The sequence below is a fragment of the Acanthisitta chloris genome, unplaced genomic scaffold, assembly GCF_000695815.1.
Source record: "Acanthisitta chloris isolate BGI_N310 unplaced genomic scaffold, ASM69581v1 scaffold35389, whole genome shotgun sequence".
NCBI lineage: Eukaryota > Metazoa > Chordata > Aves > Passeriformes > Acanthisittidae > Acanthisitta > Acanthisitta chloris.
In genome coordinates this window covers 19,277-30,798 of record NW_008691680.1, presented here as the reverse complement: position 1 = coordinate 30,798, position 11,522 = coordinate 19,277, and the positions used below count along the sequence as shown (strand labels likewise).

The following is an 11,522-nucleotide window of genomic DNA, read 5'->3' as shown; positions in this document are numbered from 1 at the left end:
GTGACCTGGTCTGGCTCACACAACCACTGCTGACAGCGTGAGACATGCAGCAGGACCACTTGGAGGGGAAGGAGCTGCCACTATTCCTCCTTGAAGTGAGCTGCTCCTAGGTAAGCTTCAGCTGGATTATAAAACCATAAGGTGAGAGGTTAAGATTGTAATCTCTGGTTTTAACTGACAGAGAGATGAATGAAGCCCACTGATTAGCAAATGCCTGGTTAAGGTTTCCCTCTGTGAAACCACCACCCATTGCATGTGTCACCTGTGAATCCTGCCTGTCCACACATATCTCCCTCATCCCCTCAAAACATAGACTGGACCACAAGGGCACTTGGCTTGGGTGTTGGGTTTGGGTTTTTTAAAACTTATTATTTTAAATGGTTCCATATGACTGTGCCACTTTGCCAGGAGTGTGTGCACTGCAAGGCATTGCAGAAGAGACACATCACAACCTGCCAAATTAGCATTTGCAGGAACAAGCTACCATTTCTTTGTTCTCTGCATGGCACAGTCTGATCCAAGCCTTGCTAAAAATTAGTAAGTCAATAAAACATATCAGAAAAGGAAGGGGAAAGCAAAGTCTGCAGAAGCCCACAAAAACTGCAGCTCTGCCACAGCCACAGGGCAGGGGCCCTTTAATTTGGGTTCACCAGTCACCTGCACGTCTGAGTAGGGGCCAACAAGATGGATTTAGAAACATAAAGCCAAGAATAACTACAGTGGGAAATGAGAGTTTAAATTATTAGAAGGTAAATATATGGCAAGCACTACTCCACTGTGCACACAATCCTCACAGACTATCCCTAAAGAGCTGTATTTCCCCCTGAATTTGCATATTTTCTTACTCTACACAGTTATGACTGCTAAGTGCATATAAAAGAACTGCCATGAAATCCAAAAGAGAATTCAAAAAGAAATATCAAAGTCACACTTAGAATTTTATGGGGAACTCATTTCAAATCCTACCTGATTCGCTCTTTCAAGGTCTGTCATGATCATCTCAATTTCATCAGCCCTGGGAGAACAAGAAGCAGAAGCAATGTTAATCACATGGAGAACTGCTACACGAGCTCCTGCATGGCACAACTGCAACGTTCACACAAACAATACCAATTTTCAATAGGTTTTTTGAAAGGACACAGTAAGACTGGTCAGCTCATCTTCTGACTGGTGAAATCCTCTCGGCTTTCACCTCTGTGGACTGGTTTGCAAGCCTCCCCTTCCTTTGCCTGCTTCCCTTTTTGCAACAAAATAGACACATCTGAGCATATTCAAGAGATCTTTGAAGATGTTACTCCCCAAAATTCAGCAAAAGGGCAGAGTTATCTTTCCAATCTAAAGGTGCTTCACAAGTGATAAATATGGAGAAGTCAAAGACTACAGCTCTTCAGTCAACTACCCACATACATGTACCCAGAAGTAGCCTGTTACTCTTCTGGTTCAGTGTGCCTACAAGTTTGGTTCTAAATTTGGCTAAAAAAATAATCAAGAGGTCAAAGAGACTAAGAAATTTAATTTTACATTACGCATGGAAGAGATTTTTTGACACAAATTTATCAAACTCTAAGTTTAGACTCTTAACGCACTTTGCAAAGCTGAATAGGAAAGTCAAAGGGTTGAAAATAGTCAAGGAAAAGTAGATCCTTCAGATGCCTGTGTTAGGTGGCAGCTCCCAGCCCTGACCCTTCAAAAATCAGCATTTCTAACACTTCACTCACACAAACACAGCCAATCCCTAGTCAATCTTTTCTTATCTTCATGCTGAATCATGGGCAAATATTTCCCACTCTGGCTCTCACCTGGGGAAGGTACCAGGAAATGGGCCAAGAGACCTAAAGAATGTTCTGTATCAATATAATAAGACATATTACATCTCCCCAGACATTTTGCCTGTCTTGTATCCTTGGACCATATGGAAGCAATAAACACTATCCTCATCTCCTCTGAACAGCAGCTTTACCAGCAAGTCCTTTTGCAATCTGCCAACACCATAATGTCTGTTTTTTGTTTTGAATCTGTAGCAGATCATTATCAGTAAAAGCTGTGAAATACTGGAATTCCCTTCTTCTGCCCATGCAGAAGAGTCAGGGTTTGTTTTTCTGCTGATTCCCACAGAAGATCCATGTCCCTATGCAGGTGTTTGGTAGGGAAGATGGTTAATTGAAGTACATCAGGGTTCTGGCACACTCAACACTGGATCATGACACTGAATATTGACTTACTCTTCAACAGTATTTTAGGTTTCTGCATGTACACTTAGGGAAATGCAGGAAAAGATCATAATACGTAAACGTGCATGTATAGAAATTAATGGAAAATTATTTTTAATTACGGCCTTTAATGTTGTCAGGGCAACATGAAGTGCCTGCTGAAAAAAACCTTCTGGACAATAATGGAAAACAGATTAACATGTGTTTTCTTGTGCAGAAGAAGCTAATGTGCTCTTAAACTGGGAAGAAATCATGCACACCATGTCTTGGATTAATAATGGGCATTAATTACTGAACTATCAACCACTCCTTGGGCAAGGAAGGATCCAAGGAAGTAGCCAGAAGACTAACCTGGACAGGTGAACATCAGCCTACAATAACACTTTCCACCTCTTTAGCCTCTGTAGTTGTGAAGCATCTTTTGTTCTACACTGCAGACCCAAAACATTAACACACCTATGAAAATTACAGCATTTCACATGGAAAACACATCGTTAAGACCAAGCAAGTGACCCCACTGTATATCTGTAACAGAGATAAGAGGCAAGAGAACATCCTCCTGCACCAAAAAGATGTTTCCCAGCATTTCACAAATATTTTTAGCCCAGATAGTTTAAGGATCCTCTTTATATAAGCTCATGCATTCAGGCTGAATTTATGTGTGAATGCCTCAGGTTATATGGAGCCAGTAAATGATGCCTGGATTATGTCACATGCCTCCCAGATCAGAGCTGGGAATGTCCCATCCCAACACACTGCCTCTACAGCTTAAGTGAATCCAGTTTCTGCTTGCTTCTCTGTAGGGTCTGGAGAACAATAAGATCCCTGATTTTCCTCCCAAACAGGGGGTGCCAGGTACCAGCCAAAGGTCTGGAACTGCAGGAGATGAGGAGAGCGAAGGACTTGGAAGCACAAACCCCTTGGATTGAGAGAGAAAGAGCATCCTGCTTTGGGAGGAGCAGAGAGGGGTTTCAGTTCAGCCAAGAAAACTCTTTTTTTCTGGCAGAAAAGAAGATGGAGAAAAGATGTGAGGGAAGGGGCAGAAGTATCAGGGGTTCTGGACCCATCCAAGGACCCTCAGTCATCTTTGAAGGTGATAGAGGTAAGGGAAGGATGCAGAGGGTTGAGAAACTGAGGAAGACAGTGGAGGGAGGGAGGGAACAGAGGAATGTCTGTGGCCAATGGAGCTAAGGGAGATGGGACCAAGAGCAGTAAAGCAGAGGAGCACTCCAAGCCAGCAGAAAGATGTGTGTAAACTCAGTAAAACAGGCTGAAACACAAGATGGTGCCTGAAAAACAATGTGGCAGGACCCAGGACAGCCCTGTATTTAAAAGGGACAGAAGTATTAATACCAGCATTTGTGTGCCATTTTGGCTGGGGTCAGGATTTAAGAGCTCTATTACAGCACTGGGATACGCAGCCAATTACAAAAAAAAGCAACTGAGGATATAGGATGCCATAAAAATGACATTTGTGCCCTTCAGCACTCACAGATAATTCTGACTGAATCCAGTAGAAGTGTCAAACCGTAGCCAAGGGCAAAATTGTCCCTTTGTCCTTGTATCCAGACACACCAGCTGAATGATCCTGAACTCCCCTTTCCCTCCTACATTTTTTCTCCCGGGCACACCTAATAAAAGGATGAAACCTCTCCAAAAAATATTCAAGCAAAACCTCCAGCCTCGCAGTCTGCACACCAATGGAGGCTAATGCTGCAACCATAAACGTTATCTTTAAGTAAAGTAATGAATTAAATTACTCTGTATTCTTTCCTAGCACAAGTGTCAACAGCATTCAGGAGAATCTTCAAAAGGAATTCAGGCTTTTCATTTTAAGAGCTCAACTACCACATCAGTAGTTGGCACTCAGCTGCCTAAAATCACTTATTTCAGAAAGTCTCTAATAGCTGCATTCACTGTTTGCTCAGCACAAGTATTTATTACAAAATAAATTACAGTTCTCACACCTTTTACGCACTCACAGAAACAACCTGCATTGATTTACTGTTTACAAAGCACCGTGTCCAATTCAGAGCTGCCAGGAACGAGGCAGCTCCGCTTGGCTCGCTGAGCTAGTCCCACACAGGTCATCCTGGATGGATTCACCATCCTCTGCATTTGCTCATTTTCAGCCCTTCCGATTTCAGTATTTCCCTTTATTTCAACAGAACTGCTTGACAGGCAAAGTACTCTCCAGCTCCAGGCTGACAGCACAGTGTGTTGCAGGATTCTATCGAAAACCTGATGGGAATCTTGAAGGGAATAATGGCCAAAATCATGGACACACAGAATCACAAAATGGTTTGTGTTGGAAGGGAACTTAAAGACCATCTAGTTCCATCCTATGCCATGGGCAGGGCCACTCTCCACTAGCCCAGGTTGCTCCAAGCCCCATCCAACCTGGCCTTGAACACTTCCAGGGATGGAGCAGCTTCTCTGGGCAACCTGTGCCAGTGCAACAACACCCTCACGGGGAGGAATTTCTTCCTAATATCTAATATAAATCTGTTTTAAACAGTTCAGCCAATCTGTAGTAACACAGACCCTAAATTTCTGTCCAAAGTCATCCCATGCAAACAAAACTCTCTTATAGGGACCAGAGATCTGATTATTTCACTTTTAACTTTCCTTATTCCTGAAACAACACCCATCTTGGCCTCCTGTGAGTGCCTGGATTCCCCAGTCACCCCAAGAGCTGAAGGCAAGGAGAAAACCCCCAAAGTATCTGTCTTTCTTCAGAGAGATACAGAGAATGGGGCTAATTAGTAACAAGAAGACCTTTTGCTAAATTACACTGATATTTATCATGGTTTACATCTCTGCATTGCAACCCAACATTAATCAGGGCTTGCCAATGATGACACTTTCTTAACATTAACACAGATCATGAGAAAAAGAGTGGGGAAAAGCTGTTTTCAGGACTAAATATTATCTACCCTGTGTTTTTGCATTCCACAGATAATATAACCATTTATCTGATCTAGTTCCTTATAATCTCTGTGGCAGAGGAAAAGCAATCATGAAAGCAAGACAGATCTTCAGGCTGTACTACAGTGTGTTCGAAGTTTCTACATTTTCAGACTAAGGAATTCAGGAAATCAAATTTTAAGCCCAAACATTTGGACTTACAGAATCAGCAGCACCAAGTAAAAAATAATCTGACCATGAAATATTGTCGTATTTCTTCTCTTGTTCGAGCTGAAAACCAAAATGCATTAAAAGCTATAGATTATGCAAGGTATAAGCTTTTACCAGACATGAAACAGCCCTCAAAGCTAACATGCCATCTATAAAAAACACCCTAAAGAGTTTAAAAAAAAACCACCTCAAACCACCCCACTTTTCAACTCAATTGCTCATGGGAAATAGAAAGTGCAGAAAGGCTCAATTTTCATTTTCAGATCAAGATAACAGATTAGGTTTGAACAGCATAACAAGCAAGCAAATTCAAGGGTTGCTAACATGGAAGACACTCAGTTCTTCTTCTAAATAACATTAAACCAGATGAAAAGCCTGAACACCATGAAGCTATCGACTTGCAAACAAGAAGAATCTGGACTTTATGATTAAAATCCAGTTGATCCAACTCCTTCATTTAGCTACTAGCTTAAAGAGGCAGAAACAATTCCTTTTTTATTAACATGACAAGTGAATGGTTTGCCAAATCTTGTGGCTACAGCCCCCTAAACATTCAGACTTACTCAACCTTGAAGGAAACTGCTGTTGGATTCTTTATACATGGAAGAACTCAAAAACACAGATGACACTTTGGAAATTGCAGTCAGTGCTGTGGCCAAGAAACTTCCCTACCAGGGCAGATTAATACTTTGGTTTGGCAAAAAACAAACAACATTTCTTTCCCACACATTTGTTTTCTTTAAAAACATGTAAAAGTTTACTAGTCAAAGCAAACGGTATATGGAGCCAGTGGGGCTTGTTAAAACCTTCTAATTACCCAAACATTTACACAGGCAATTTCAAGCTAAAAGCATACATTATCAACTAATGTGCATTTAGGTTTAATTAAGGAAAAAAAAAGCAAAATCCTCCTTGTAATGTATATCTGTGATTGTCAGGGTGCAGATTTTGGCTAAATTAGGTAAACAGCTTAGCCTCTTAAAATTACAGGCACTATAACCAAGGACTTGGCTGGCACAAAGCAAAATGTGAAGTTATTTGGGAGATTTGGGAAGGGCAGAAGGGAAGGGCAGAAAGAAGGGCCGAAGCATTTAAGGGGAAAAAAAAATAAAAGCAAAGCACTGAATTTTTTCAGGTTTCAATAAAATTTTTATCAGGGAAGGTTCCTGGGTCTAGGAAGTAATTTCGGATCACTAAACAACGGCAACATTGCCTGCAGCCCAATGATCACAGCACTCACTCAGGGCACGAGAGCATTTGAATATTCAACTTTAGTTTTAATGTAAGCAAAACAGAAGGATGACAAATTTCCTGCCCAAATTTAAACCTCTGCTGGTAGATGCCCTCCTCTAATCCCTGTGCCTCAGTGACCATGCCAAGGTGCCTGGAGTGCCAGGTTGTCTAATTTCTAGGGAAGAAAGAACCACCATGCACTTTCTTTGCAGCTCTTAGAAAGTTTCCAATAGAAGGTGACATAAAAACCACCACTAATCTTGTTTTTCTTGCACCTTCTGAGTCTCACTGTACACACAGTTTGGGCATTTTTGAATTCATAATGGTTCAAACCCAAGAAACCTCTATATAGGATAAATTCACCTTTAGTGCTAGTACAAGATCGAAACGTAACAGGCAGAAGGATTGTACAAAGAACAAAATAAAAAGTTATTTCAGCATGTCAAAGGGGAAGATCTCACACACATTTTACTACTAAGTTCTCAAATCTACTTTTCAAATTGCAAGAGCTATAGGTTAATATTTCCTTTCAGAGCAACCCTCTAAGGATCTTCAGATCAGATAATCCTTTTTCCAATGTCATATAAATCCAGGCCTCTTGTAAAAGAATTTCTCTGTTCAGGGATTCATAAATCCACCAAGTTTTGTAATGAATTGGGTGTTTCCTTTCCTAGGAACTCAATTGAAGAAAAAATCCTCTCTCTGCTAAGCAGTGAAACACTGAAGGCTTTAAATTGAGAGATCAAAGCCAGGCTGGGTTCAGGTGCTTTGGTGATTACACCATACGTCATCTGGATTAATCCAGGGAACGGGAAAGTGTCCACTGTACATTGCCCAGACCCCTCTCTGCAGTTATCCTACACTAAATCAAGTTCCTCCCCTAGCAGAAAGGAGAGAGACTCAAGCTTTTCCACCTTTTTTTTCCCCTTCTATTAGAATTAATCCTAGTTTCCTCTCACTGCTACCCACGCACTGCACCGTGTACGGATTCGAGCCAAACCAACACATCTCATGGAAAGATTTCTCATTAAGCACACCAGGATCAAGCAGTCACACCAGCTGCAGGTATGATCTTCAAATAAACAAGGTCCTGGGCACTTGAAAGATGTCAAGTGTTCATCAAATATTGAAAGAGGTTAAAAAACCTTGCTTATAAAACCCAAGATACAGAGCAATACTTGGACAATACCAGGATCATCTTTATTATGAGAGGGGAAAGACCCTATAGAACAGAACATCTTTCAGTCTGTAGGAAAATTGCTTTCCAAGAAAGCAAAGTGCTGTGCAGGTTTTCTCTTTCATGGCTTGACCCAGGATTTCAAGGATAAAATATCATGTTTGCAATTATGAAGTTTTAAAGACAACAGAAATCAGTTTTATTCCAGTGATACACCAGGGAGCAGTTTCTAAAGATCAGCAGTGTTTTCCTGACATTTCTGGAGAGAAACCATTTCTGGAGAGAAATTGATATGAGTGACACTAATTGATATGCTCAATAAAATACAAAGAGAAAAAAAGTAAGAATTATATATAACAGATAACATCAACTCACAGGAACCCAGAGCTGTAATTCCCATAGAGTCACACACACACGACCTTAGCACACTTTGCAAACCAAAGAACACTTACTGTAAGCAGCTAGAATAAAAGAAAAAAAGGTATATTGGTTGGATTAAAAAGTAACTTCTGAGGGAGTTAGTGAGAAGTTTGGAACATCATGAGCTGTGGGTACTAGTTCCAGTAGTGCAGGTTCTAACTCTGGCAGGCAGAGAGGAGTCCCTGCCACTCCACTCTGCTGCAATATTCTGACCTGCCTTTACAGACTATGGAGAAAGTTCTTTCTGATGTTTAATTTTTGATGTATTTATTATGCCAGAATCCCACCCACATTAGTGTCCTGAGACTGAGCTACTGCACCAGCACCAGTACAAATGCAGCAGATTTGCAGGATTGAGCTCTCAGGGTGGGGAACACAACCTCCACCTTCAGGTTATGCCAAATGTTTGTGCTCAGAGGAGCCTATTGAGACAAACATTCCCAGCTGCATTCCCAGCACTGCCAGCCTGCGTGGTGCCATGGCCTGGGAAGCAGGAATCACTGCCTGATCCCATACCACAGCTCTGAGGATTCTCTAACAATGTAAGATGACACAGAGGCAGCAAACCCCCAATTTCCTGGTGCCTCCTGGTACAAATTGAAAGAGCTTGCTGCAATTCCCCTCTCCTGACTTCAGCTGATTCAATAACACACCAGAATTTAAACACAGGCACCCTTTCCTCTCCCTCCCCTGCACACAAAGCATATCAAACCCATGGAATTACTCCTGACTTGGCCTTGAGCAGCCAACACGATGTCAATTTTACATGTTTTATAAAGCAACAGCATGTAGAAAGCAACTCAAATGCAGGTCATATCAAGCATGTGACCCACAGAGCAATCAAAGACTGCCTGAAACTGTCATTCAAGGTTCAATCAGCTTCTTGCAGGAAAAATGAAACATCTGTGGCCCAGAGAATTAAGTTATGTATTGCATAATTCATCTGGTGTCTGCCACAGCAGCCATTTTAATGCTCTAGTGATAAACATGTTTGATTATTTTTGTTTTGTTTCCTGTTGCCTCCATGGTATTTCTATTTATCCACCCGTACCACAACGCAGAATGGAGATAACAAATACACAAACCAGTGTTATAGGCAGCTGATAAGACATGGGAAATCATCAGCCTTATTAATCACATCACGGCAGCAGCATTATTAAACCTTATGTGCCCTGGAACTGTCCTCATTTGGGGTCTTTTGGGTACACTCTGCAGTCAGATTTGCTGATGAAATCATTGTTTCCCAAGGATCCAAACATTTGGATTGAGCTTTAGAGGTTTTTCTGTTAGGAAAGCTGCTCTCCTCATACACAAAGCAAGTTCCTCACTGGTTCACAGGTTTTTCCATCCCCTCAGTTCTTTCTGCTCCCCACACAAGTAGGAGGAATGTGCATCTCACACCAGACACTGGACCTTTTCTGTTCACTTATTCCATTAGTGGGTTTGTGGTCCACACTGGCAGAAACTCTAATTTAAAGTGTCCTTTGCAAGTCACTTTGGGAAGTGATTGTGTTATTAATGATAGAAATGGTCCTGTGTCTGGTGTGAGATGCACATTCCTCCTGCTCGTGCTACAAGTAGGAGGAATGTGCATCTCACACCAGACACTGGACCTTTTCTGTTCACTTATTCCATTAGTGGGTTTGTGGTCCACACTGGCAGAAACTCTAATTTAAAGTGTCCTTTGCAAGTCACTTTGGGAAGTGATTGTGTTATTAATGATAGAAATGGTCCTGTGTCTGGTGTGAGATGCACATTCCTCCTGCTCGTGCTGGGAGCAGAAAGAACTGAGGGGATGGAAAGTGAACCAGTCCAGTGAGGAACTTGCTTTGTGTATGAGGAGAGCAGCTTTCCTAACAGAAAAACCTCTAAAGCTCAATCCAAATGTTTGGATCCTTGGGAAACAATGATTTCATCAGCACATCTGACTGCAGAGTGTTCCCAGAAGACCCCAAACGAGGACAGTTCAGTTTTCTCAGTTCATTTTTCTCCCAAACTTGTGAACCCTAACACTTTCTCACCTGCCCTGCACTTCCCTGACTTCCAGAACTCATCCCTGCAGAGCAGGTGGGACCTTTGAGGCTCTGGGTCCATCTCCTGCTCTCTGGGTGTTTATTCCTGTCACCAGGAGTTGAGCATTTCAGCAGTCTGCTCACAGAGCTTTAGATGTCAGCTCATTTGTTACACAATTAAACAGAGCAGCTACCATTTGTGTGAAACTTAATAGACTTGGTCGATGCTGATTTACTCCAAAACGCAGCTTTGAACTGGTTGATGGAAGAAAACAAGCAGCAGCCTCTGAAGTGGTGGAGTCAGGTGTGCTTTTCCCCATTTTCATGATTTGGAGTCCATGGGATTCCCAGAGTGAGCAAATCCTCACTGTAAACAGCAAGTCAGCACTACTGCAACCCCTGATGTGGTAGGAGCAGAATTTTACCTGACACCTTGTGTGCTGCTTCCTGCAATGCTCCACATGGACTGAGCCAGTGGATAAAACAACACATCCTCTGTAAGCCCCAAGCCAAACAAAGCTCTGCTTCCTATTGATTGTTCCTCTAAAGTTGTTTAGACAGTACCTATTGTCCTATCAGCTGTGGAACATCAGCTGTCCCATCTGTGCCTTTAGCTGCTCCCCCAGTGCTGCTTCCTCCTGCAGCATCTCTAAGTCCTTATCCCTGCAAAGTCACCTCTTCACCTCTCACCCACAAATGGTAGGAAACACACATTATGGATCCTTTCCAGCCCCCCACACACATGGCTGAGCAACCTGCAACTGCTGCTCCCTCAACCTGCAACCCTCAAATGGGTTATCTGCCTTTCCTTCCATTCTTCATTCCTACAAGCTTCACCAGAGCTCCCTGTGCTGGGGATTTCTAATGTTGTTAATGAGTGCTGAAGTCAATCAGCAGCTTCCAAGTGAATTTAGGAGAGGAACTGTGAAAGGAATGGATTGCCAGGCAGGCTGGGAGGGAAGCAGACCACAGGCTCATGGAAGCTCCATTTCCCTCGGGAGCTGTGGGTGCTCAAACAGGCTGTGCTGCTCCCACAGCAAAGCAGCACAACTTCCCAGGTTTTACTTTACTTGGGAGAAAAAAAAAAAAGTTACAACAAAGTCTAATATAAAAAACTTCCTTAAAGAACAAATCTTACTAACTCTGCTGTTCTACAACTCACACGAGCTCTTTTCAAATTGTTTCTCCAATAAATAATAAAAGATAGTTGGATATTTTGGAAATAGAGCACCTGCAACAATTTACTTATTTTTACTGATGGAGTTAAAATAGATAATTTAGGCAAAATTAGAAACCTTAATTGAGGCATCTTAAGTGTCATTCTGTTTTATA

The 11,522-nt window shown here is 42.0% G+C and overlaps 1 protein-coding gene across 1 annotated transcript in view; it reads right to left on the bottom strand.

Moving 5' to 3' along the window:
* CUX1 (cut-like homeobox 1) overlaps window positions 1–1,015 on the bottom strand; it is a gene marked incomplete at both ends in the record, with an annotated part of 67,598 nt that extends 66,583 nt beyond the window's left edge. Inside the window, one exon of the mRNA XM_009082306.1 lies at window positions 967–1,015. Within this exon, the coding sequence (XP_009080554.1) occupies window positions 967–1,015 (49 nt within the window). The remainder of the gene's footprint in view (window positions 1–966) is intronic.
* Between the last annotated feature and the right edge of the window lie 10,507 nt (window positions 1,016–11,522).